The sequence below is a fragment of the Parasteatoda tepidariorum genome, chromosome 2 (assembly GCF_982258835.1).
Source record: "Parasteatoda tepidariorum strain Cologne lab strain chromosome 2, Ptep-v5.0, whole genome shotgun sequence".
NCBI lineage: Eukaryota > Metazoa > Arthropoda > Arachnida > Araneae > Theridiidae > Parasteatoda > Parasteatoda tepidariorum.
Window position 1 is genome coordinate 29599074 of NC_141756.1, and position 27325 is coordinate 29626398.

The 27325-nt window shown below is 27.6% G+C and overlaps 1 protein-coding gene and 1 long non-coding RNA gene across 5 annotated transcripts in view; one reads left to right on the top strand and one right to left on the bottom strand.

The window, feature by feature from the left end:
* LOC147814901 (uncharacterized) overlaps positions 1-27325 on the bottom strand; it is a 366044-nt gene that overhangs the window by 95391 nt on the left and 243328 nt on the right. The window lies entirely within an intron of this gene.
* Uba1 (ubiquitin-like activating enzyme 1) overlaps positions 1-27325 on the top strand; it is a 44257-nt gene that overhangs the window by 7632 nt on the left and 9300 nt on the right. The window contains exons 1-16 of one of the 4 annotated variants that reach the window (XM_071177346.2): positions 2767-2960; positions 7474-7556; positions 10803-10971; positions 12358-12492; positions 14612-14718; positions 15212-15302; positions 15455-15587; positions 16294-16391; positions 18053-18199; positions 18338-18505; positions 19431-19529; positions 21704-21940; positions 24524-24689; positions 24769-24851; positions 25802-25915; positions 26252-26316. In XM_071177346.2, the coding sequence (XP_071033447.1) occupies positions 2940-2960; positions 7474-7556; positions 10803-10971; positions 12358-12492; positions 14612-14718; positions 15212-15302; positions 15455-15587; positions 16294-16391; positions 18053-18199; positions 18338-18505; positions 19431-19529; positions 21704-21940; positions 24524-24689; positions 24769-24851; positions 25802-25915; positions 26252-26316 (1916 nt within the window). In that variant the 5' untranslated portion in view covers positions 2767-2939. Of the gene's footprint in view, positions 1-2766; positions 3044-6959; positions 7080-7473; positions 7557-10802; positions 10972-12357; positions 12493-14611; positions 14719-15211; positions 15303-15454; positions 15588-16293; positions 16392-18052; positions 18200-18337; positions 18506-19430; positions 19530-21703; positions 21941-24523; positions 24690-24768; positions 24852-25801; positions 25916-26251; positions 26317-27325 lie in introns of those variants that run through there. The other 3 variants (XM_071177347.2, XM_071177345.2, XM_043051850.3) reach the window with 3 other exon arrangements.

A 27325-nucleotide genomic window follows, 5' to 3' on the forward strand; every position in this document is an offset into this window, starting at 1 on the left:
GTAAAGAATAAGTTAATTTTAGCATCTTACATGTTAAAAATATTTGAAAAGGGGGAAAAAATCTGCTTAAAATAAATTTTGGAGTATTAATAAAATTATTTTCAGTATAAATATTTCTCAGTATTTTGAATATGATTATTTGCTAATGACTGACAGTAAATGCTAGAATTTGAGTTTAGTAAAATAATATAAAAATAACCAATTCGAAAAATCTTTATCCTCTATGCAGTTTTTTTTTGTCTAATAACCACTGACACATCAAGACAATTCTATTCTAAATACAAAAATAGCATATAAAAGTGAAAACAAACTGATAAAGATTATCTGCAGTTGAGGTGAGATATTGTCACTTCTCTATCGCTTAAAGTTACCTCATTGCTTTATAATATGAATTTTCCAAATTTAAATTTTTACATACTAACCCTGAAAAAAGAAATTCTAAATAACAGGTTTATTTAAAAATATCTATGTTTCTTTTTTAATTAGGTTTTCAGTTTTATAATTTTGTTATGTGGCTAATTTTTTGGCTATATTCACTTGAACTTTGACTGTTGCTTGAGGCTTTCCTAAGGCAATATTAAAGACATCGAAGCATATTAGGGACTGTTTGAATTGGTAACATGTCAATCAAAACATTGCTTTAAGTTGGATTGAATTTTTAGTATCAAAACCTTGTTTGTTTGTTTTTTTAGTCAAGCCTCAAAAACTAGTTAAAATCTTCAATAACATTAGGAGTACCATAATGCTTTTTGTTTATAATAAGTATTTTCTATTTAGATATATTCTGTAAAAAAAACATAGCCATTTTAATGATTTGTATTCAAGTGACTTTATATACATCTGAATTTGTATTCACATAATCTAAATTAATAAATAAAATCCAACATCGATATTTCAATTATTTGAAAAATTTTGTTGGAAGCATTTCTGTTTTAAGCTTTGGTTTTTACCGAACTTATCCCTGTCTTGTAGCCCTCTGTTCTTAGTTCATTTTTTAGTTTTATATAAATAAGACCGAAATTCAAAGCTATTCTTTAGACTGATGCTGAGTTGCATAGACTAGATTTAAAATATTTTTTGAAAGTGGATTTAAACGTTGTATATGGTGATGTGGATTATGTACAAAAGTGGATTATGTACTAAAAAATTCATTTAATTTTACACAATTGCATAAACTAGCATATGTGTTAAAAATAATTTAAATTAAAATATATTGAAATGAAAGTTTGTTAAATTTAATGTAGGGCCCCTCTGATAGACTTAAGGAATTCGAATTAATAAATACACAAATTAACATGTTTTTTTTTTTTTTTTAACAGGGGAGATTTGCAAAGCCACACATTTTTTAACAAAAAATTTTGTGGGAATTTTTTAGATCGAAAATTTCCTCATAGCTGCCTGAATTTCCCCCAAATCCTAGTTTTCATGATCTAACATATTTTGCTCCGCTGCATATAAATAATGACAAATATTGAGAATCAAAAATAAATTATATAAGTTATATAATTATATATACATAATTATATAAGTTATAAATTATATAATCGGACCAAAAAAAATTTCTAAAAAATCTGTTTTTGCATAAAAGAATTATGATCAATATTTAGATTGATAATAATTAACCACTCATAGTCATAATCTGTAATATAAACTGAATAGTTATAATATAGAAAATAATATTGATCTTCATGTATTGAAAGTACCATGTTTTTGGAAAAGCCATTAATTTTGGTTATATTGCTTTATAAATGATGTTTATTCGTATTATAAATCATAATTACAGTCGTATATAATAAAAGCATTGTGCGTGGTTTAATATCTGTTGAAATGTCTCCAATGGCAAAAAAGAAGGCCCCAGGGTTTTTGACAGTTTTTGTCAGATTTCCAGTTTTCGACCAGTGTCAAAAATCCAACTCTGCCTTGCTCAGATTTCAATAATTTGTTTAATTATAAATGTAGGTTCTAAAATAAAACTAAAATGTTGCAGATTCGAAGAATCGTATAACGCTCATAATTATGTCCAATCCAATTCTATTAAGTGTATTATATTTTAAGTCTGGATATGTTTTTTTTTCTTCCGAAGGGCTTTTTTAATGAAACTAACTGAGAGGAAAACCGCCCACTCTTAGCCCAACGGCAAGGGGACTCTAACCCATGATCTGTCTACCACTGAGGGTGTTTTACGTCAGCATTGTGGTCTGTGCGAACGGGTTGAGGAATTTGTCTAAACCAGCCATCAATGGGATTCGAACAGGGTCACCTTTTTTGGGGGGGGAGGCGTTCTATCCCCCCAGCTCCTAGTGTCTTGTAAAAAAATTAATTTTTTGTTATTTCTTTAATATTTAGAATATGTTCTGCATAAAATTCTCCCCTTCGTTTGACGCCTTGGTCATTTTTGAAGAAATTTGAGATCATTAACATATTTTCTGATTTTTCACAAAATCACAAAAAGGAGCCTATTTTCACCAAATTAAATATTGATATTTTACAAAAATTCAGAACTCTCTGTTAAGTAAAAATATTGTCAATTGTGATGTTGGAATGTAATCAAATCCCAATTATTATTAAAATTAATAGTCAACATGTAATTTAAATAGAAATTTTTGATCGAAAATATCCACACCGCCTATTATTGGTATTGAATAATTCTTTTCAATGGTAGAGCATGTAATTTCTTGTGCTTATTGAAAATTCTCTTTGGAATAACAATAGCTGGCGCTTTAATCGGAATTTTTAAAGATCCCGGGTTATGATTGCGTGGAGAACACACTGATTTTTTGACAAGTAAACAATAAAGTGCTTTCAGTCTATCCAGCCTCCAAAACTGAATTGCGCATGCGTGTGAACGTGTAGGTGTAGATAAGCGCATGATAAAAGGTAACGTAAAGACGTCACAGTCATCGCTTTGCTTGCGTCATCCTCTTTTTAGATTCTAAGCGATGCGTTGGCCGTCAGCGGAGGTAAGGGCCTTTCTTTTTTTTCCCTCTCTACCTTTCCAGGTGTGAAATTAATAGGATCATCTGAAATTATTGAATATTTGCAGGTGATATATTTGCCAAACATTTATTTCTTTCGCATTTAGGTTATTATTAGTGAAAGTTATGAATATTCAATTAAGAATTTTTAGTTTCTATTCCAGCTACCCCGATAACGATTGCGGGCGTTCATTCTGTGTTTACGGTTTGCTTTGTTCAAACTCAATATTTTGTTGCGGTTCTCGAAAGGAAAAGTTCTGCTCTATCTTTCCTAAATATTAACTATTTAAAAGTTAACATTTTTGTTCACCTAATGTTATGGCTCTTCATATTTTTATTGCTTTTTTTTTTCGTGATTAGTGCTCTTAAATTTAGCACTTCGAGTAGGTGATTGTTGATATTTTCTTCCCGAGCTGACGACTGTTTGTATTTTCTGCGTGCGTATTTATTTATTTACTTTTTTTAAAAAATTTTTGTGAAGTTTAAAAATTATTTCAATATGCACAACTATTGATATTATTAAACGAGATTTCTTAACGTTAAATTCATTATTTTTTTTATTTATATCTTATGTTTTGAGTTTATTTTGAGAGTGAAATTAATTCCACTGTTACTTTTTCTGACTGTTACTGTTTAATTTTTCCCTCCCTCTTAATAATTCCCGTGTATTTCGATATGTACGATATTTATTGTCAGCAATAATAATAATAAAAAAAAAAACATTTTTTCTTCATGGGAGTTATATTAGATGAAAATATCACTCGTCAAACAACTAAGAAACATTCGTTACTGTATTCATTCAATTAAAAAAAATTTTTTTTTTATTTTTACGTATACAACAATGAAGTTGACAATGGCGTTTCTCTGATAACCATTTGAAACTTTTATTTTCTTTCTTTTCCGTTTTTGTTTTAATGAAAACCATATTTCAGCTAATTTATTTTCAATTTATAAAAATCAGAAAATTAAAATCAAATTGAGAACTAGACTAGCTGCTGTTCCAGAGAACTTTAAGAGAATCCTTCCAGAGAATTTAACTGTCTGACGTACCAATTCCAAGGCTAATTATGGATGAAAAAATTAAGTATTTTCTTTAATTTATCTATTCACAATTTCTAAAGATATTTATTAATTTACTCTCGTGGTAACGCCAAAAGAAAGTAGATCCTTTAGAGTTTCACAACCGGAAAAATAAATAAGTTGGGAACCGCTGCTTATGACAGTTAAATGTTTTTCTAGTAAAATATGCAATAGTCTAGTGTCTCTGTCCAGTGCCCTGCAGAGGGGGGGAGGAGTGCGAAAGAATTAATGTCAGGCATCTAGCCTAAAGGGTGCATCCAATTCATGACAAATTAAAACTTAAAATTTATTACCATTTTTATTGTATTGAATTATTTTATAGGTAAATATTTGTCTAAAGTGTTATTTCATGAAGTAAAATTAAAGTTATAAACAATTAAAATTTAGTTTTTTTTTTCCTTCCCATTTATGGAGAAAAAAAATCGATTTTTGTAGACATTAAGTTTTTTTAATAGAATAATTTTCTTACCTTCATTAATAGTAACTCAAAATATAAATATCGAATGTTCTTTTCAATATTTTTCTTTAGTTTAAATTGCCGTTTTAGCCCCCATGAGGGTGCTTAAAGATGCTTAGTTTTTTAAATCATAAAATGCCTAACACAACTAAATGACTGTCCAGTTTTTTTTTAAAAAAATTTTCTGTTTTGTGAAATACATTGTCGTTATTTTTTAAATCTGAAATTAAAACTTTTTTATGTCCAAGTATGGATAATGTGAATGTGTAAAAATAGAGTTCTGTTTTCGTGCGGGGGGAGAGGTGGTTGCAAACCATACCTTTCAAAAAAGTAGTTTTTTTTCCCCTAAAAAAAGAAAAAAGAATTACTTCATCAACTCCTTTTGTCAATGGAAGTTTTTTGTGAAAGATTTGTTTTCACAGTAAAATAAATTGTGAAGGGCACATTTTTACTTAAATAATATTTGTAAAGAATCAATTAACTAACCCAAATTTCTTCGATATAGACCCCTAGTTATCTGGATCATTGACGAAAATAAATATTTCCGTTTCCGTTTGGTCTCTTATAAATTGAATTTGGTTCAGCATTACCTGCATCCGGTTCATTAATCATTAAACTACTTAATTCCATTGTACTGCATCAGAAATGGGTTTTGAATTAAATTGCATTTTCTCTCAATATATGTATTTTTTCCCTTTCCCATCTGAAGTGTAATTTTAAACTCATGCACACACCTAAGGTTTCTCTATTCTTCTGTATTTAACAGGCTTCAAACTTCGTGTCATATTTCTTAATCCTCGCAATTTTTTGCTATTTTTCTTTTTCAATCCGTAAATAAAACTCTAAAATTTTGTTTTTCTACTCTAAATAACTAAACATTATTTAAAGTAGCGTTGTTGGTTATTGTCAACAATTCCTTCGGCGACCGATTTTTTTTTTTTTTTTTTTTTTAATACTGAAATCAACTATATTACTCGAACAAAAAGACAACTGTTTATGATTATTAATACCTTATTTAGGCTTGATTAATTTTTTTTTTTCATTTGTGCGAGTTGCTATTTTTTAAAATTAAAATGTTTGTGATGCAATGTGAAACATTTGGATTCCCATTTGTTCAAACGCGACCCCTTAGAGCCCCCTTAATGTTTCTTGCACAGTAAATCTTGCAATTTATCAAAGAACAATAAGTTTAAATGAAAAGAATCGTCGTCAAAATGGTTACAACAGAGAAATAACTGAAAATGTGAGCTGAGTTTCCATTTTTTTTTGCGATATGCGCTTGACTAAATGATAGTAATTAATTATAAATTAAGTTGCCTCTCGTTATTTCAAGTTAATCGTTGGGCAAGAGGAAAAGAATAAAGGGGTCTGTAACAAAAGTTCTTATTAAGATAGCAAAACTATTATCGACAAGTAAACTCAAACTTTACCAACATTTTTAAAACTAAAGAATTTCCAAAGTATCACTCAATAACTGAGTTTTATGCCATTTTAGCTATAGAAAAGACTGTGACAGCTGACTCAGTATTAATTAATATGGAATCCTGTATAAAAGAACACTAAGTGCCAATTTCTATTCTTTAAAAAAAATTATTTCTTTATAAGCCACTGTGAAAAGAACAAACACAAACACAAATCAGACGATTACGTGATTTAGGATAATTGTTATCCTGCACATTTTACTTCAGATCATTTGTAATTTGTTTTTTTTTTCCATTAAGTCCTATCTTGTCATTTCTCTCTATTGCTGTATTTTCATTAAACTATTCTTTATTTTTTTTTTACTCTTAATGAGGCTAAAAATAGAATTCTATTTATCGAAAACTCAAAAGAAAAATAATGTATTAAGATTCCATACATCTATCGATATCCATGTTGGGGGGAAACGTGGGAGATGATGACGTCGGTAATAGGCTATTTAATTTATTGAAGTAAAATGTCTTTTTTTCCATTCATCATTTAAGGTTCGATTCTTATGTTTTGTCAAAGTTTCTCAGGCGGGACGCCGTCCTTAGTGTTGATTGGTTTTTCTATGTTTGGCCTTCATACCAGGTAACCCGTTGCCTTATTGATCGAAGATGCATTAGGTTGATATATTTTGTATTTTAAATCATTATGCTCTGTTGTGGCCGGCGGTGATAGACGCATAAACGAACTGACGTCAGAAACTGATTTGTCTTGTCTAGATGTTCTTAGTTATGTTTTCATAAAGTTCGATAATCCTGTTCGTCGAATTTTAAGAATAAAAATAGTTTTATTTTAACCTGTCGTTCATGCACCCAAGCAGTACACCCTTTGTTCTTTGTATTTAAATTGTACTGGTTTTTCTTGCAAAGATAACTAAGTTCGTGAAACACCGCAAAGAACCTGCTTTGGATTGAAAGAAATTTCGCTAAGTTCTTTTACCCTTCCACCCGCCGGTGTTGCTATGCGGTGAATATTGTTTGAGTGGTTCTGGTGTTGCCATGGGAACAGCTTGTAGCAGCACTGTCGTCGACGCGAATGCTTCGGAAGATCCGCAAGAAATGGCTGCGGAAGACGAGGCACCTTTTTATGAAAATGAATTGGTATTTATTTTAATTTTCATTTCTAAATTTCGCCCAATTGTTTTCGTATTTAAAATTATTTTATCAACTTTTGTTTTTCCACCGTTATTGATTTCACGTTTGTTTACTCTTTTCTTATTTCCTCGCTAATATGCCCCATTCAGAAATATAGCACAATTTGCATTTAAATATAGCACATTATTTTAAGGTTTCGTTTTTTAATTTCTATAATTTTTATTTAAAAAAAAACGTGGCTGGAAATTTTTTTATTGGTTATTTGTCATAATTATAGTACAATAACAATATATTGAAAATATTTAGTTCATTAGTTAATTTCAAGCATTTAGTTGACTGAGTGCTTGAAATAACTATTTAAGTTTTGTTTAAATATTTAAAAAAAAAAAAAAAATTGTAGGGTGAAATGGCACAGAATGGGTCTTCCAACCAAGAGAATGCAACTTCCAACAACATTGATGAAGGATTATATTCCAGACAACTGTAAGTTATTTTTCTTTTCATCCTAAAACTTTAAAGTGTTATTGTTTGGGAGTTCTGATGTTTGTTTAGTTATAATTTCTCAGTAAAATTGTTATAATTAGGCGATACTAGAAATAAGAATCAAAAGTTTAAAAAAAATTTCTTAAAGAGGAATTAAAAAATTTTAATATTTTACCAGTAAATATTCATTGAAAGTCAAGAATTTTCTCTCATTCTTAAACATACTCTACGATATACGGGATTATATTATCAAATTATACTCCTAATTATTTTTAAAAAAAATTAGTATTCAGAGATATTGTGTTCTGGAAATCTGGATTTTCGAATTTTTCGCCAACTGGGATCCGGAAATCCAAGGTCCAGAAGTTTCAATAAATCATCAACCACATTTATGTATAAAAAATCTTTTATATTTTTATTTAATAACATCTCTTTCATTTGTAAATGTTTTTGTGATTAGATATTAAAGTAAACTTATTCATTTAAATTTTACTGCTTACAATTTTAATTACAATTTCATGTTTTTAAAGTATAAATGATTTAAATTTATAAAGATATTAATTTTTTGATGTATGTCTTTAATGATTTAAAAAAAATTTGAGAATTTATATCAAATTTATTTAGGGATTTGGTGATCATAAAGACAAAAAATTTTAAAATTCAGTTTCATATGACTACTTTAAATATCCAATGATTTGTAATATATAAAAGACAAAATGAAGAAAAAATAAACTTTGTCAAAAACTTTTTGGAATTAAATTGTTTATGCTTGTCAAGTTTTTAGTGTGTGTCATGAATTTTAAATACATTATATGCTATTTTACTTATCAAATTAACCTATATACATTAAATAAAACTTATATTATTACATAAATATACTTGAAGTATAGACCTCTAACTTGAAAAAAACATTGATGGAAATTCTAAAGATGCAAAGTTGTTTTAAAAAAGTCATTCTAAACTTTGATCGGGGAAAAAATATTTTAATAGTTTTCTTGGTCATGTTTTTGTTATGACACTTTAAGAGTTAGTTTGCTAGAAGTGCAGATTATTAAGAATCATTTGTTATATTAAAATTAATGCTTTTAATAGCTATTTGTTGACAATTCCATTGTTATAATTTTAGATATATTGCTGTAGTGAGAATTTTGAAGTAAAAATTTTGAAATTCACAAAAAAAAACTAAATTTTTATTCCAATAAAAGTGAAATCTAAAACAATAATTACTCTTTGTAAAAATTTTGCATCTATTTTAATTCCTTGCAAAGATTAGAGCTCTCAAAATAAAACAAAAGAAAAAATTAAGGGTTTGTTTATTTTGTTCAAATCTAAAATCTCTAATATATTTTGTGTTGATTTTATGATAATGTTTATATATTAGTGTATATATTTATACTTTCAGGTTTTAAATATATGATGAAGTTTTAAATAGCACTCCAAAATTTTTTTATCTTTTCGGTTTTTTGAAAATTATCAAAAGTTAAAATCTGGAACTGGTTTTTGGCAACTCTTAAGAAATAAATTATCTTACTGGTCATTCAAATAACTTGTGATAGTATTACTATTACTAGGACATCAAATATTTTCAGTTTGTAAATAACTTATAACATTTTGAATTTTTGGCATTAAAAATAATATACTTAGCTATCAGGGTTGGGTTTTTGACATGACAAGGGTATAATACTGGTTTAACCCGTCAAAAATGTCAAAAACTGAAGTTTGCCAAGAAAATATATAAACTTATAAACTACCAACAGTTGCCATGCATTATATTGAAATTTAATTATACTATAGGTAATCAGCAGGTTTTAAAATATTTTTTAATTAAAATTAAGGTAAAATAACAGATTTAAAATCTCAGAAATTTATATTCAAATACATGTGCAGAAAAATTTTGCACAAAAATTGTTTAAATATTTATATTTTGAAAAAAAAAAAATTTTTTTTTGATACTTAAGAAAATTAAAAGTTTATTACTATGCATTTTTGACATATAAGGAACATATAACTAATATTTATAAGGAACTTACAAGTTATGTTGTATAAATACAAACTTGATATAAGATACAAGTGTATAAAAAAAAAATTTTAATGTTATACCGAATATCTTTATTATCCTGTATCTTAATTTGAATTTAAAAGTAGTTATATTTATGAATAATAATAAATATAATTCATATTGTTTATTATATTTATTTATAATTATTACACTTATCATTTTAAAACAATTTTTATCTCTTAAATTTTTTTTTCTCCACTTGTTTTAAGAATACAAATAATGCATATCTTGAAAGCAAGAAGTAATTATTCAACAGCTGAATATTTAGATATTCAACAAAACTATATCATATTCAGCAAAATGAAATTCACAAGTATTTGGATAAACTAAATTTTCAGCATAGTAAATGAATAGGCTGAATATACTGTAAATCGACACTAACTACGCTGTGTATTTAACAGAAAGCACTTAAATTTGTGTTGTCTTATGTTAAAAAGATTATTAAGAAGATTTAAAAGAATATTAAAAAGATTTTTCTTTAAAAGAATATGTCTAATGTACAAAACTGCTAATGTTTATCTTTAAAAATGTCTAATTTTTAGTATAATCTATACTATACACTAAATTTGGTTATAAATAAATTTAATAATATCACTGCGGATTTTCAATAACACATGAAAATGAATACATAATATTACAAAAGATGAGAGTTTTCAAAAGTACAAGATTTTGGTTACTATTCAAAATATAAGTGTTTCTTCAAAATTTTAAATTTATTTTTTCTAGAACATATTTAGAAACACTATCCTTTAAAAAATATATAAATTTTATGTATTAATTAAATTTCACATGTGAATATAGGTTTTTGACATTTTCGACATTTTTGACAGTGAGGTTTTTGACATGACGGTTTAAACTATGGTTTAAACTGTCACATGTCAAAAACCTGCCAACCCTGTTAGCTATATATGAATGCAGATATCTAAACAACATGAATGAAGTAAAAGTGAGTAGTGTCACAAGAAAAAGGCATATTGTGTTTCCTTCTCTCAGTCTGTGTTTTGACACTTTTAAGGTTTTATCAAGCTGAAACTATAGTATGTCTGTTTTTGTGGCATTATTTGTTCGTTATTTTTGTTTTTTATTAATAAATGCAATGTTGAAATAGAAGAGAATTTCTGTTCTAACTTTTAAAAAATATAGTATTTTCAGATGCTTTAATATTTCCTATAATATTTCCATTTCAGCTATGTTTTGGGTCATGAGGCCATGCGGCGTATGGCTACAGCAGAAATACTTATTTGTGGCGCTAAAGGTTTAGGTATTGAAGTGGCAAAGAATATTATCCTTAGTGGTGTGAAAAGTGTCACCGTTCACGATAATAATTCATGTGAAATAAAAGATCTGTCTTCTCAGGTATGTTTGTATTAAAAGACATTTTATTATTAAATTCAGTCTTAGCAATGATTTCAGAATAAGAATGCAATAGGGTTAAAAAAAGATTTTTTTTTTTTAAATCTTAATAACTTAGATAGGTTTTTTAAAGACTTTAAAATATATTTCTTTTTAATGAAAAGACTAAAATTCATTTTTCTATTTCCTTCCATAATACCAATGTAATTTCAAAATTAAGCGTTTGTAATATGTTTGTGTTAAAATCACTCTCTCCCTCTCTTTTTTTTATGTATTTTAACTAAGTGAATCTGTTTATTTTTTTTAAAGAATTTTGTTCTGCCCTTGTATTTATAATGATGCTAAACGCGCGTGCAATATGGTTGTAGAGCAGCAGGCAACAAGAGCTCGCTGTGGTTTAAATTACTATTGATTATTTTTTTTTCTCCTAACTACTTAATTCATTTATTGACATTTGCAACATATTGAATTACTTTTTTACAATTTTAGAATGAGGATTAAATTGTTATCAGACATAACGATTGGTTCTCTGTTTAATGACTTAAAAAGCCTCATGCCAAATAATCCTCGATAGAATTTGTGTAATATCAATTGTTTGTTGCAAATTACCGTTTTTATTTATTTATTTTCTTTGCTGGCACAGATTTTATTAGTTTAAGAATAAAAAAAAACATTTTAAAAAATCTTATTACATCAATTGCCGTCTCACTTAAATAACTTTTCCCCAGTTTTTGTAGCCCATTATAGAGACAGTCTTCCGTACTGGATAATTAGATATTCGTAGTAGTAGTTGCATAAAAAGGATGTCTCTATCATTTCAATTTTGATCTTGCTTTCTTCATGGGCATCCTAAATTTAATCTAAATCTCTTAACTCAATTTTAATATTTTCTCAGTTTAAGAAATTCTATAATCAAATATCTTTCTTTTTTCTCTCTACCTCAATACAACTAATTTAAGGAAACTTAATGCAGGTTAAAGTATTCTGCCCTGAAACAGAATGTAACTTGTCCTGAAATAGGGATTATCCTTAAGTAGAGTTGTAAAATAGAGATTAAACTGTATTATAAATTTGCAAAACCATCAAGTAATTAATAAATTTTTCTTTAGATACACTTTTTTTCAGATCATACTTAATCTTTTTTTAATGTCTAATTTTATAAAGTTGAAAAAGTTCGGTATGTATATTATTAGTGATCAACATGAGAAGCGAAAGAAATTAATAGCAAATAGAAATGTCCGATGTTCCCTAAACAACTGACTTTATGGTGCAAAAGATGCTAGAACATATTAAAGTGTTGTGGAAAAAAACAGCTTTTTTTAGAATTTAATGAATAAAAATGTATGTTTATTTATAGATTGGTATTTTTAACTTTACATTTCTCTACAGTATTACCTGACAAAAGCTGATGTTGGTAAAAACCGAGCTGAAGTTAGTGTGGAACACCTCAGAGAACTTAACCGATATGTCTCTGTTCATGCTCATACAGATAATCTCTCTGAAGATTTCTTGAGGAAGTTCAGGGTATGTTTATTACTTTCTTAATTTTGGTATACAAATGCATTTACATGATTTTATGATAGGATAACCCTATGTTTGGTTAAAATGTTATGCCTTGCTTATTGTTTAAAAAGAAAATTAAGTAATTTTAATACAATATTATCAGGTCTATTTGAACTCCCATTTTTAACTAACATGTGGTGATTTTTGTGTTCGTTCAGGGGATTAGTGATTCCCTGAATTTAAATTTATAAAAGAAATTTCCAACAAATTGCAACTCTGTTATCCAAAACTGATCACAAAATAATTTGGAAAAAAATCTTCAAATTTTTGTCATCTTTTTATTATAAAATATTGATAATCAATTTAATAAAATGTCATAAAAAATTTGCACTTTCACTGCAGCATTCTGTTTTTTTTTTTTTTTTTTTTTTCCTTCTTTTTTTTAAGCAATTTTAAAGTTACACAGGTTTCTAATGCTGAAACCATTTATAAATTATATCATTTATTTTTCAATTTTTAAGACTCTTGAATTAAGTTAAAAAGTTAGCTTAAGTAAATTTTTTTTTTGCTATGAAATTTTATAATGGAGAATTGAGAGTCACATACTTCTTTACTATTTTTTAGGAGAAAAATAAATCAAAATTTTTGAGATGCATAGTAGTTGTTCCACAAATTTGAATTGATCTCTCTGTATAGGTTGTTTAAAATGATTATAATCCAAATAATTATTCCTTAATCACAGAATTTTACAATTGCAAACTAAAGAGTTCTTCACTAAATAGTTTTTTATTTACAATTTGGTGCAAAACTAACAAAACACTTTATTTCATAAAGAAGTTCAGATTTTTAAAAAAATCTGTTGATCAAATTACAATTTTATAAACAGTATATCCCCGTGGCAGAATTGTGGCGACATTGTATCAGAACATAACCAATTTTTTGCAGGATTTTTCCTTTGGGAAGTAAAAATTTTTGTTTTCTCTCCTGCGGAAATTTTTGAAATATCTTTTCTTCAGAATTATGTCCAAAAGATGCCTTTCTCCCTCATGAATAGGGGGGAAGAAATGCTTGTGAATTTTCTATTTTTATTTGAAAATAATGAAGTAAAAAATGTGTTTTTCTTTCCTGCAGAAATTTTTTTTCTATTTGTTTCTGCATAGCTTTTAAAATCTGATATATTTTATTCGATATTTTTTATGACAACAACTGAATCTCGAAATGAAAACATGCTTTTAGTAACTCTGTTTTAAAGAGTTTGATTTGCTCGATTTTGCTTTCGATCTTTTTTTCGGTAGTTACTGCTGTGGATTTAACGATTTTTTAAAAAAATTATCTTTCTTAATGTTATGATGATTTACAAAATGTGAAAAAGGAAATAATTCGTGTGATTCCCTCTACAAAATGAAATAATATTTCTCATAATATTAGAATAAAAAAATTTTACAAAATTATTTTATTTGATTCCCCCCCCCAGTTGAAGTTGTCGTTTCTGTTACTTTAAATTAGTAACATGCATAATTGTTATTTTTAAAAGTATCATGAGAAAGATATTACTGCTAGAGAGTTTTGTCACAGAAAGCCTGAACAATTTCTACCACAAGGCTGTATATTAAATCTTCAGATTCTCTTTGTTAGAAATGATTACAGTTGAATGTTAAAGTAATGACATTAAAGTTTTTAACTGCAATTATTTTATTGATAATAATATTTTTTGTATGTTCAAAAACAGGTTTTGTAGAACAATATCCTAATTTAATAAATAACTGATGTTTAAGTTTATATTTTTCTTCCCTCACAATTTGTTTGGGGTTCAGAGTCTTCTGCGTCGAAAAATATAGCATTTCAAAAATATTCTCTGAATTTTTATTACTGAAAACTATATAAGTATGAAGACACTGTTTTTAATTAAAAATGGTTTTAGTATTTTGATTTTTTTTTCACGTTTGATTTTAAATAACAGCTAAATTTGTATAAATTATAATCCAGTATTTTTATATTGGTGGACATGATTATATTGTAATAAGTAAAGTACCAAACTTTAATTTGTTTTTTGCTATTTTAATTGTGGAAATTAAGACTAATTATAAATGTATCTATTAATCTTGCTGTAAGTATATAGCTGTTAATTTCTTGCTTTCAGGTTGTGGTCTTAACTGATTCTTCATTGGAAGAACAGCATACTGTAGGAGATTTTACTCACACGAATAATATTGCCTTAATAATTGCTGATACAAAGGGTCTTTTTGGGTTGGTATTGGATATTTTCATTTTTATAAACTAGCATGAATTTCTTATTTACACGATTTAAAGTAAAGCGTTTATTATAAAAAGATTGTTTTTTCTAAATATTTTGTAGAATTTTTATACAATATCGTATTTTAAGACTTCTTTTGAACTTTTCTTTTTTATTTATTTATTATTTTTTTGTGACTAGATTAAGCCACGGTTAAGTACCTTATACTGCCTTGTTGAACAGAATTAATTATGTTTAAAGCTGAAAATTGTCTTAATACTTAAGTTCATTTTTTTAACAAAACATTGTTTTGACCAGATTAGATTTAGGCAATCTTTAACCATTAAAAGACTGCTGCTAACTCCCGATGGTTTTAAAATTGTTCTTCATAAGATATTACTTCATATGATTTAAGAAGCTAAATAAAAAACAACTAAGTCAGTTGGTTAAATGGCATCTCAGAAAATTTTGAATCTGTTTTAATGTCTGTGCTTATTTCTTTTATAGTCAAATATTTTGTGATTTCGGAGAAGATTTTACTGTTCATGATGTCAAAGGAGAACAGCCTTTATCAGCAATGATTGCTTCCGTTAGTAAAGTATGTATATATCTGAAATTCTTATTCGCTTTTCTTTTCTTTGAAAAATTTCCATTTTGTGTTAAATTAGTCTTGTTAATTAGCATTACTTCCCAATAGTTTGAATTAACTTTAAAAAAATTTCATATTTTTAATGCCTTTTCTGGTTGCAGGAAAACAATGGTGTTGTTACATGCCTTGATGAAACAAGACATGGCTTTGAAGACGGTGACTATGTAACATTCTCTGAAATACAGGGTATGGTTGAATTAAATGGCTGTGAACCAAGAAAAGTCCAAGTTTTAGGTAAATTTCTTTAGTAATTTATTTTCTACATTTGTAATTTTATTCAAATTAGTTTTAATTTAAATTCTGAACCAATGTGGTAGATATATGCACAAATATTTTCTTCCTAATCAAATCATCCAGTTGTAAACTTAGTAAAAATTTAAAACTGTCTATAGAATCTGTCAGGGTTGTCCTAATTTTTAAAATAGATAAAAATTTCATGGTGATTTTTATCCTTCAAGCTGATTTTTAAAAATTGTTCAGCATACTATGCAATTATTAAACATTGATAGTAATTGATAGATTAGAGCACAATTATGCATTCAATGTATTAAATTTTATTAGTCAGGTGCATATGAAAATTAAGAAAAAATGGAAATTTGTTTTTCTAAAATGAATTGAGTAAAAATCTAAAGCATCAGATATATTTTATGTATAAGTATTTTAATTTTTTTAAAAGGTTTTTAGGCATAACTTATGCCCATTTCAAACTAAATTAATAATTGACTTGTAACATTATTGCACTGATTCATTTGAAAGTTTAAACTGCATATTTAAAAGTAATTAATATGCCAAAAAATATTTTATTTGTAGCTGATAAGGTGCATAACATGAAATTTTTATATACTGGCAATGAAAAACTCATTTTTTCAATCACATTTTAACAGTTAACATAAAAATGCAAGACATGAAAAGCATCCAATATCTGTCATCTTTTTTTCAGGTCCATACACGTTTAGCATTGGAGACACATCAAATTATGGAGAATATATTAGAGGAGGTGTGGCAACTCAAGTCAATATGCCAAAAAAAATTACATTCGTAAGAAAATATTTTTAATGAATTTTTTTAAGATTTTATTTGAATCAATAATGAATTAATTTATAATCCCTACAAAATGTGAACCGTTAATTATTTCCATAAATCATTCCTCAAGGATTATTCATTTCACTTTGTTTATTATTTTTAATCGAAGTTGACATCTGCGTATAAAGAGATATAGCTTTTAGTTATTGGGGAAATTAGAGTATTTACTATTTTTGAAGTATAAAACTTAATCAGCCCTTATGCAATTAGTGAAAATTCTTTTGAACTTGAATTCCATTGCTGCATAATTTAATATAAACCATTTCAAATGTTAACAAAAGACTAAAATTCTGTTTTATTTGTTTGTTAATTCACAATTAAAAACTTCAATGATCATCAGATGTTTTTAAGTGACATGAAATTAAGACTTTATTTGAAACAATAAAATATTTTAAAAAGGAGTTAAATTTTTAAATATTCGTCTTGGAAGTCAAGTATAAGCACATTCTTTGGCACTTTAACCATTTTGGCGAAGGGGTGCACATTTTAAAATGATTTCTCACCATTCAGAAGTTAATCATTTCAAAAATGGTTTAAATTATAACCTGAAAACCAATACAAATTAATGCAATAGTGATAGTTTTATTCAATATATTCCTTGATCTCTTTTTTTACCCATTTAATTTTATGATCAATTTAAGGAGACAATTGTTTTGAAGCAAGACGATTGTTTTGAAGCAAGACGATTACAATTGTTTTAAAATAGAATGAAATTTGAATAGAATGAATGAAATGTAAGCGAGAAAATTTTTTCACAAGTACGTGTAGGTTCAAATACAGAGTGAAATTGTAAAGCAGGGGTGCACAACCTGCGGCCCGCCAACTATTGATGTGCGGCCCGCGAGATCTTCTGAACACAATTTTCTTCTTTTTTTTTTAACTGTGAAAATTTTGAATTTCTCTTCACAAAATATTAAATCTTAATATGTTACTATAATAGTTAAGTTTTAATTTTTGCTTAAACCCTATAAATTTTCTTCAAAACATTTAGTTCAAATATATATTACTCATTAAAATAAGTATGTATGTAGTTTTTTTTTGCTAATTTATTCTATGAGCATTATAGTTTTTGTTTGTTCGAGTTTATAGTATCTCTTTTCCTCACATATATATATAAATTTATTAATAAAAGGGCAAGAAAAATTTTAAAAAATATTAGTTTTTTTTTATTGAATGAATTTAATTTTAATAATTAAAGTATTTAATTTTAAGAAAATATCTTGCTAAATTTACTGATGAAAATATTTATTGTTCAGAGCAATAATTTTGAGATAAAAATTATCATATTTGCCAACAACATGACTAAATATGTGTGCGGCCCTTCATCAGTCAACCTGCTGTGCAAGTGGCCCTTCACTCAAAAAGGTTGTGCACCCCTATTGTAAAAGGATTCACCACACCCTTTTTCAAGGTGAATTTCACTGAATGTCTTGACAAGCAAGCCACATGTGGTCTGAGAGTTACTATTTGCAAACCTCTGTTGTAAAAGCTTGATTTTGTGCAACCAATATTTAAGTACAGAAAGATAAATTAAAATTTAATGCAAAACAAGTCTGTACTTGACATGATATAACTTTTTCAGTAAATGTTCTAATAGTGATTTTTATTTTTTCCAGAAATCCTATAAAGAGTCTACAGTAGATCCAGAATTTGTCATGTCAGATTTTGCCAAGTTAGACTACCCTCCACAGATTCATTTAGCTTTTCAAGCAGCACATGTTTTCAAAAAGAACAATGGCAGGCTGCCCAAACCTTGGAATGCAGTAAATAATATTTATACTTGTATTTTCTCTTTAACTGTTTTGAAAACTTTGCTTGATTTTTTTTTTCCTTCATGTAATGTATATATATATATATATGCATATTTTGTTTTATGTATTCACTGTTATTCTGTACGATAGGAAGATGCTGATGATTTTCTGAGTATTGTGAAAGACTTAAACTCGAAGACTGCCAACCCTGTGGACTTAAATGATGACTTGATTCGACGTTTTGCTCATATTTCTGAAGGTGACTTATGTCCCATGCAAGCTGTGATAGGTGGTATAACTGCTCAAGAAATAATGAAGGTAATATTTTTGAGCTATTAAAAAATTAAAGTAACAACTAAGCAGCTGTAATTTTATATCGAATTCAAGAAATTGTATACATTTTTAAGAACTGCATTTAGGTTGCTTAAGCTATCTATATTTTCTATCATTGGTGGGGTCTAAATTTTCACTCCAAAAATGTGTGCTTAAGTTTTTATCATAGGGAAAGTAGCAAATGAATTTCCCTCTATTTTATTATATTTTAGGGAGAAAGGGAAACATTAATAATTAAAGTTGGTTAAATAAATAGGTTGTGCGATTCCCACAAAAAATAAAGGGGAAAGTGTCTTTAATTAATGCGAGTAAAAAATAGATTTAAGGACAAGATGTGAATATAAAAGTGAGAAAGCGTTTTTATATATATGTATGTGTGTGTATAAATTAATATATGAAATTTCCATTCTGATATTCAATTAAATGTTATTCAAAACTCTAGATAGATATCCAGAAATGATTTGTTTATGATACGATTCTAAAGAATTAATATTGTCAAAAGGTATTGGGCAAAAATAAAAGATTTTGCTAATTGCTATTGACCAGTTTTTTAAAATGTGAATACTTTTTAAAATTTAACATGATTGTAAAAGAAGTTGATATCAATAATGTAAAACAATTCTTTTGAAACATTTCTCTAAAACACGGTAAGTGTGAAATAAAGTAATTTTCAGTGTATGAAAGTTTTACATATTTATTTAAAAATAATAAAATGAACATGGGATGCATTTTCACTATAAAGTCTATACCAGCCTTTTTGGTTTTCAACTAAGCATTTGGAATTTACTGTCCAAAACCTGTAATTTTAAAAAACCACTAAAACACTTTAAAACTTCAATACATTTACTACACTTGTATAAAGAGAAAATCTCTAGAATTAAGCAGCTATGCAATGTTTTTTTATTTCTAGGCAAGTAGTGGTAAATTCCATCCTATAGTGCAGTGGCTCTACTTTGATGGCTGTGAGTGCCTACCGGATGAGCCTGTGAATGAAGAATTAGCCCAACCTGTGAGTTTTCTTTCATTTCATTAAAAATTTCATTATAAATTTTTTCATTAATGGCACTGTTTACACTGATCATTTGATTGCATCCAGGTGAGAAATATCTCACTTAGCCAATAAAAAAAGACTGATTGAAATATACCAATGAATACAATGACATATTCTGGTTGATACTTCTTTTGGTCAGCTTTCAGTGATGTTGAACCTATTGATTGAAAATCAAAGTTTTGTACAATGTAATTTTTTGTATAAAGCTTTTCGAAAATAAGTGAATTCGTAGGATTATTTAATCTTGCAAACTATTTATTATTTAACCCTTTGACTGCTAACTCCCCCCAGTTAGAAGTCTTCGTTTGATAGTGCACGACCAGCATGCTATACTTTTTCGTGCTATAATTGAGTGGCTGGCGTGTATATACTCATTGTAATATAGTAATCAATACAATTACCAAAACTTTAAGCAAATCCAATTTTTTTTTTTTTAGTTTTCACTTTTTTTATTCGCCAATTATAACGTTTAAAAACACCATGATTTAATGGTTATAATGTGTACATTTGGATATTAAAAATTGAACAAATAACTAGCAAGCAGCATAAACTATTAAACAAAAGCTTTTTTTTTAAAGGTATAAAAAATTAATAGTTCAATTGGGTAATTGGCAGAAATATGCATCCATATTAGTCTAAAGATTAAGATTTTTTTTTTAAAGTATTCATAACTGTTTTAAATAAGAACTTGCATTTGATTTACAGGATTTATTTTGTGCTTGCGAAAATTTGTTTGTAAATAATTGGTAACTTTAAATTATGTGTAAAGTGGTACAATAATGTGTAAAGTGGTTAATAGGTCAACAAATAGTGTTCTGCATTTCTTTTTTCTGAATTCAAACGTCTAGATTCTCTCTCAATACATACATATTTCTCTTGACTCTGAATTGTTGCATAGGGCTTCTAACATAGTTCTCCATCTCACTCTTTTGTGACCAGATATTTTGTTTCTCTCCATGTCTTTCTTATTGTTTTCATTGTCATACTAACTAGAGCAGACATATTTGGTTGAGAATTTCCATCCACTTCAGGGAAATAGATCTGCATGATTTCAGTTTCAGTAAGTTTTTGGGAGATATGGTTCTTGTAGCCTAAGCTATTCTCAACCCCCAACCTTAAGGGCTAGGGTTTTACTCTTAGTCTAGTGTTTAGCTAAATTGAACAAAAGAGAGCTGGTCCTAACAGCATTAAATGTTAACCAAAATAAAAATCGCTAGGGAAAAAAATGTTTTAATGTCAATTATAGCCATAAGTGCTAAGTCATTATGGTCCCAGAGAATTTAACTAATAATTTGTAAGTTGCTATTTGCGTGTAATTAGTTCTACATTTAAAAAAAATACCTATCTGTAAATGATCCTTCTGTTTAAAATAGTGTTGGGACTAATTAAATTAAACTGAGTCTCCTGGTGTAAAACTTAATTGGTGCTGTAAGTTCATTGAAGCAAGATTTAGCTTTTTTATCGTGTACAACAGGAAGCTAAATTATGGTAGAAATCATCTCTACTTAATTTTCTATCCATTTGTAATTCTTTTTAGGATATTAAAAATAAAATATTACTTCAATAGTAAGTTATGATTGGGATTTAATCCATGCAAAATGGGAGAAACTAAAAATGCATATTGTTTAGTTTTTTTTTTTTTTTTTTTTCCTAATAAAATAAAGGCCTCAGTATGCATTTCAACATTGGCAATATGCTAAATTGTCATGTTTTCCTGTTTGGACCAGCTATTTAAGCTGGTTATTGATACAATTAGTTATTCAGTACAAAATATATTCATTCATATAGCACCCATTTTATCATTTTTGAATCAGTTATTTAGGCTGTTTACTGATTCAATTAAAAATTGTATATCAAGTAATTCCCATCCTACTGACTATAATTAGAGTTAGTACATTTTCAATAATTAGCATTTTAATGTGTTTTTGACAGTTGAAGTAAGTAGAAATAAGCAAATATTTAATCCTGCTTCACATGCAGAATTTATAAAGATTCAGTTTTTATAAAAAAAAGTGGCTCAATTTGGTTTTAAAGTTTTTAAATCACTGGCTTTCTATGAAAGCATCAATAAATTAAACTTCATGAAACCTACTATTTTTCAGAACTGAATTATCCTCATTTTATATTTTCAGGTTGGTACAAGATATGATGGCCAAGTAAGTGTATTTGGCAGCGATTTCCAAAAGAAACTCTCAAACTTAACTTATTTTGTTGTTGGTGCGGGTGCTATTGGTTGTGAGCACTTAAAGAATATGGCAATGATGGGTCTCTCAACAGGAGCTGAAGGAAAAGTAATCATCACAGACATGGATCGCATCGAGCGCTCTAATCTCAACAGGCAGTTCTTGTTCAGACCTTGGGATGTCGGTGTAAGTATTTATAATCATTATTTTTATAACTTTTAACATGTAACACAGAGAACTAAAAAGATATTCTGGGTTGGTTCTAATGATTCAAAGAGTTTTACTAAGAATATGCTGATAATTGTATCAATTAAGCTCTGAAATCAAGGCACATGTACTTTTTCTGAATAAACTTCAACAAATTTAAATTTTTGACTAATATAGCAAACTATAGAAGTTGGATACAGTATGAAGAATAGTATGCCAATAAAACATAATCTGAAAGGTACAATTTTTTTTTTTTTTTTTACATTTAAAACTATGTTATAACCAATTAAGCAAAATTGGTATAAAAGTTCTTAAGTAATTAAAACTAATTGAGGCATGAAATTTTTTAACTCAGATATTATTCTATTGTTCTCGTTTGAATTTTGTTATATAAAATAACTTTAATCTTTCTTTTAAAAAATTGCAGCCATTTAAATTTTTTTGGCCTTTATTAATAAAGACTTTTTTTTTTGCATTGATTTATCTTTGGATAAACAAATTTTCATGCATGTGGAATATGGTAAAAAAGGTAAATTAATATTCAGGGACCAATTTTTTTTTTCCCACTGCGCTTTACTTGCCTGGATAATTAGGGCTGTATTTTTCAGATTGCGAAACCCCCCCCCCCTATATTTCATGGTCAAGAATCCAAATATGTAAATTTTTTGACGATATTTTTTAGTTTAAAAAAATTATTTCTATTTATCTTACCAAAAAACTCACTAGGAAACATTTATATTTTCAACGTAAGTTGATTAGATTTAGAAAGCCTGCATGAATAAAATTGGTAGTCTGTAACTTTAAACTGAATTTTTACTAAACTTATGTTTCTTACTCATGAGCTCAATAAATGCTATTTCAGACAAGCCTGGTTGAAGCTCTCTTATACTCTAGTTAATGTGTGAGGTTTTTGATTTTTTTTCTGTCTAACACAAATATGTGTTTGGTTTATAGAAAAAGTTTTTAATTATAGCAAATTTGTCCCTTGTTTGATGCCTGATTTAGGTATGGCAATAAAATCGTAACAGCCAAACTGCTATTTGAATCTTCTCTTCAAAATTGCTTTTAAGATAAAAGTTCTCACATAGTATTAAAAGCAGCGAGTATTTGCAGGGTTGCCACAGTCTACTAAAATGCAACTATTTGCTACTATTTTCGGCCTTAGGCGACTATGGCGACTTTTTTCCCCTGAAAAGGCTAAAAAAGCTACTATTTTCAGGAATAGGCGACTATTGGGAGACTTTTTTACTCTTAGCGAAGGTATTTTTATACTTTTTCTTATTTTTCGTAGACCTACTGTTACTTTGCGATTGCTGCACAATCGCTGTTATCTTAAACTTTCGTTCTGAACTCAATAGATCAATGAAAAGAAAATATAAAGTAAAAAAGTTTCTTCATTGGTTTTTTTTCAATTATTATTTTTCATTTTAAGCGATACAATTTAATAGGGGTATTTTATACTTAGTTTTATAGAAAGTTAGTTTTTTTAAAATTTTTTTAATGTAGGTAAGTATAATAATTTGATTATTTTTAAACCAATAAATGTTCAGTTGTTTTTATTTGTAAAAAATTAAAATAAAGCTTACCTTTATTTAATTTGCTTTTATTTTTGAGAAACTGAAAACAAAGTTTTAAAAAAATTTGGCTATTAGTTAAAAAACAAATTTTTTTGAAAAAGGAAATATATCTTGAGTTTGCTTTTACTTTGACTTCTTTATTATTTTAATTGAAAAAATTAAGCAATGATATTGATGTTATAGTAGAATATGTTTAGAATTAATATTTTCTTTTGTAATAGATTTATTCCTTTTTATATATTTTTGATTTTTCCCATAGGTAATTTCTGAACATATGCTAAATCGCGATGTCAAACGGACGATGTATCACGATTTAAAATTTCTGACATCAACCAATCCTTATCATAGTATTTGACAATTAAGATACAATTTAATTATTTGGCTACTATTTTTGATAAATTTTTGCTCCTGTTCAGGCAACTATTTTTATAGTTTTAGGCAACTATTTTCATGCTTGAAGCTACTAAAAGCAACTATTTTTGTTAATTTTTTACTGTGACAACCCTGTATTTGAGATTGTACTAAGGTATAGATTTTAGTAATCGATTGAATTAAAATTAAATGGTTACAGTAAAACGTTTCATTTACTGCTTTTATTAAAATATTTTTAAAAATTTCCTGCTTTTAAGAAGCGCAAATTATAAAGTTTTTGTAAATGCTATTGAAAACTTAAGTAAATGAATTAAAAATTAACTAAAGAGTCCGCTATTATCAAATGTCTCCACTTCATACCGAAGCATTCTACTTACAAATTGTCATCTAAAATCTTTAATTGTTTTGCATAATATTTAAAATGCCCTGTTGGATAACAAATATATTTTTTACCAGTCACTGGGTACCTATACCTGTTTTTGGACTCTGAGCATCACCATTCAAAAGTTATTGAGATATTTTGCTTTAATTTTTTTACCTGTACATTAGTTAGATGTTGTCATTGTAAATGTTGTAACATGTTTGTTTTAAATGCCCATTCCGTACTTTGTAGGGCATGAAATCCACAATTGCTGGTCAAGCTGTGCTGAAAATGAATCCAGAAGTAAAAGTGGAAGCCCATCAGAACAGAGTTGGATCTGAGACAGAAGCAACTTACGATGACGATTTCTTCGAAGCATTGGATGGTGTTGCCAATGCTTTGGACAATGTAGATGCAAGTGAGTGTCAGTATTCCCTTATTTTTTTTTATTGTGTATGACCTCATAACTAAAAATTTATTTTTATGTTCTATAATAGGAACTTATATGGATAGAAGGTGTGTTTATTATAGGAAGCCCCTTTTAGAATCAGGCACTCTTGGTACCAAAGGAAATGTCCAGGTAAGAAGAGTTTAAACTAAATTTGATTCACTCATATCTATTTATCCTCAATTGTACAGATTATGCCTAATAAAATGTGAAGTCTGAGCTTTCAAAATAACAGATCAGACCCTGATGGGATTTCTTCATGAAAGTCTCCGTTGGCCTTGCATAAAAATCCCATTATTATCAATTTTGTTAAGATGGGAGATAAAAATCAATACTGGTGTTTATACAAATGAGGTATTGTCAATGTAATTTTCCTCACTTAATCAAATTAGACTAACCATGTGATAATATCGCAGCTGCCAACCTCTAGTAATAAAAATACAGAAGATTCGCAACTGTGTACTAATTACTAATAAATAACAAAGCAGATTTTAATTAATTATTTATAAATCCCCTATAATATAAGCATAAAAAAACTTTTGACCAGCTACTTGATGGTACAATATTCATTAATTCTTGATTAAAGGGAAATATGTAGTATTTTAAGACTTATAATAACTTTAACTTAATTACAATATAATATTATGCACAATATATAAACTTGATAGAAATTATGGAAAAAGAATAACAAAAAAAAATTGTTCTTCTGGTGTTTTGTAGATTATACGTGTCTGACTATATCAGTTTTACCACCATGCGCGATACTTAAGTCATTTTTACAAACGTTGCAGCGTACATCATGTACTCCAAGATTCAATCTAGAAATGAATGGTAATTCAAGAGCATAAGACTCCTTTAAGGCTTGTTTGTATTGTTTTCGCTCAGCATAATAAATTTACAAGATTAATCTAATGAGCAAATAATTATCACCATAAACCAATTTGTCATTTAAAAGGTGCTGCATTTTGCACTCATGCTTAAAATTAAGAGAATAAAGTGTAAGTAATCCATATTGATCTTTCATTTTGCTCATTTTATTTTTAAAAAATGTGTTATGTAATAGTTATTCATTGTGTTTACAGGTAGTGATCCCCTTCTTGACAGAATCCTATTCATCCTCACAAGATCCACCTGAAAAATCAATTCCTATTTGTACATTAAAGAATTTTCCCAATGCTATTGAACATACTTTACAGGTAAAAAAAAAATCTAAAATTTATTACTTTTTAGTGCTTTTTTTTTATGAAGAAATGACACTATTCAATTCTTCCTATCCTGTTTTACAAACTAGATTGAAGCTAGTAGAGTTTGTGATCATTTTCAAAATTTATTTATGCTTTAATCTTCCATACACTTGAAAGAATCAGCGAAAGCGACAAAAAATTTTATGTTGAGATAAATTACTCGTGTGATAACTCCTAAACTATTTATTGCATAAATAATTTTTTTATCAGTTTGAATTTGTTTTGTTTTTTTTAATTGCACAGCGATTCTGTGCTAGACATTATAATGATTTGTATGTTCTTTTACAGTGGGCCCGAGATGAGTTTGAAGGACTTTTCAAACAGGCTGCAGAAAATGCCTCCTTATATCTTACGTAAGTGTACTTTGTATTGTCTTGTTTTTCTAATTCCTTTTTTAATTAGTAAAATTACTTATTAGAAAATTTAGTAAGGAAAAGAAGAAGAAAAAATGCTTCAGGAAAAACTGAAAAATTTATTATAAAAACTCTCCCCCAAAAATATTGCAAGCATTTTAGAAACAGGCAAAAGTGTATTTTCGTGCTTTTAACATTTCATAAATTTTTACTAACATATTTATCATTGTATATTTTTTATTCGGTGTACTGTCTTGATGTTTTTAAGGGCCGCCTGCCCTTACTGCTCTTTGATCCCAATAAATACGCCCTCTTCACTTTTTTTGTAACTGAGTTGCCAATTCAGGGCAAACTTGTAAAATACATTGAATTAAAAAATTTTAAATAACAGGGAATTTCGATTTTCTGCGAACTGAGAACTTAGTTTTGTTTCTTATTTTGGTCTTTTCAAAAATAGTGGCTACTCAAAACGTAATCTAGTACGTAAACGGGTGGATATTTAAGGATATCTCAGCTATACTAAACTGTTTCATTTATTATATCATTGCTTAAGTGTGTTCAGCTGTTCCTTTTTTTTCCTCTAATTTTTCCTGCAATTAAAACTAATAAATATAGTTAGCCCAATATAGCTCACACTTTCTATTAATATATTGTGCATAATATGTGCAGGAAAAGCAAAAGTATTTTTTTTTCTCCAGATCTGAGTGGCAACCCTGAAAAACACTACCTCTTTATACATATTTGAAGAAATTCACTTATTTTTGAAGAAAATTAATTAACTGTTTAAATAATAATTACTCACTGGTAAAATTATCTTCAATCGGTTTAGTAGGAGGTTGTATATCTGTTAATAGGTTTAATTCTGATTACTGTTACAAATATTTGCTTTGTTAGGATTGTTCTCAACTGAACTTTTTAAAAGTATCTCTTTTTGAGGGAAGTAGATATTAATAAATTTTGGAAGTGATTTTAAATCTTATTTTTTAACTAAAAAAAAATTTTTTTTTTT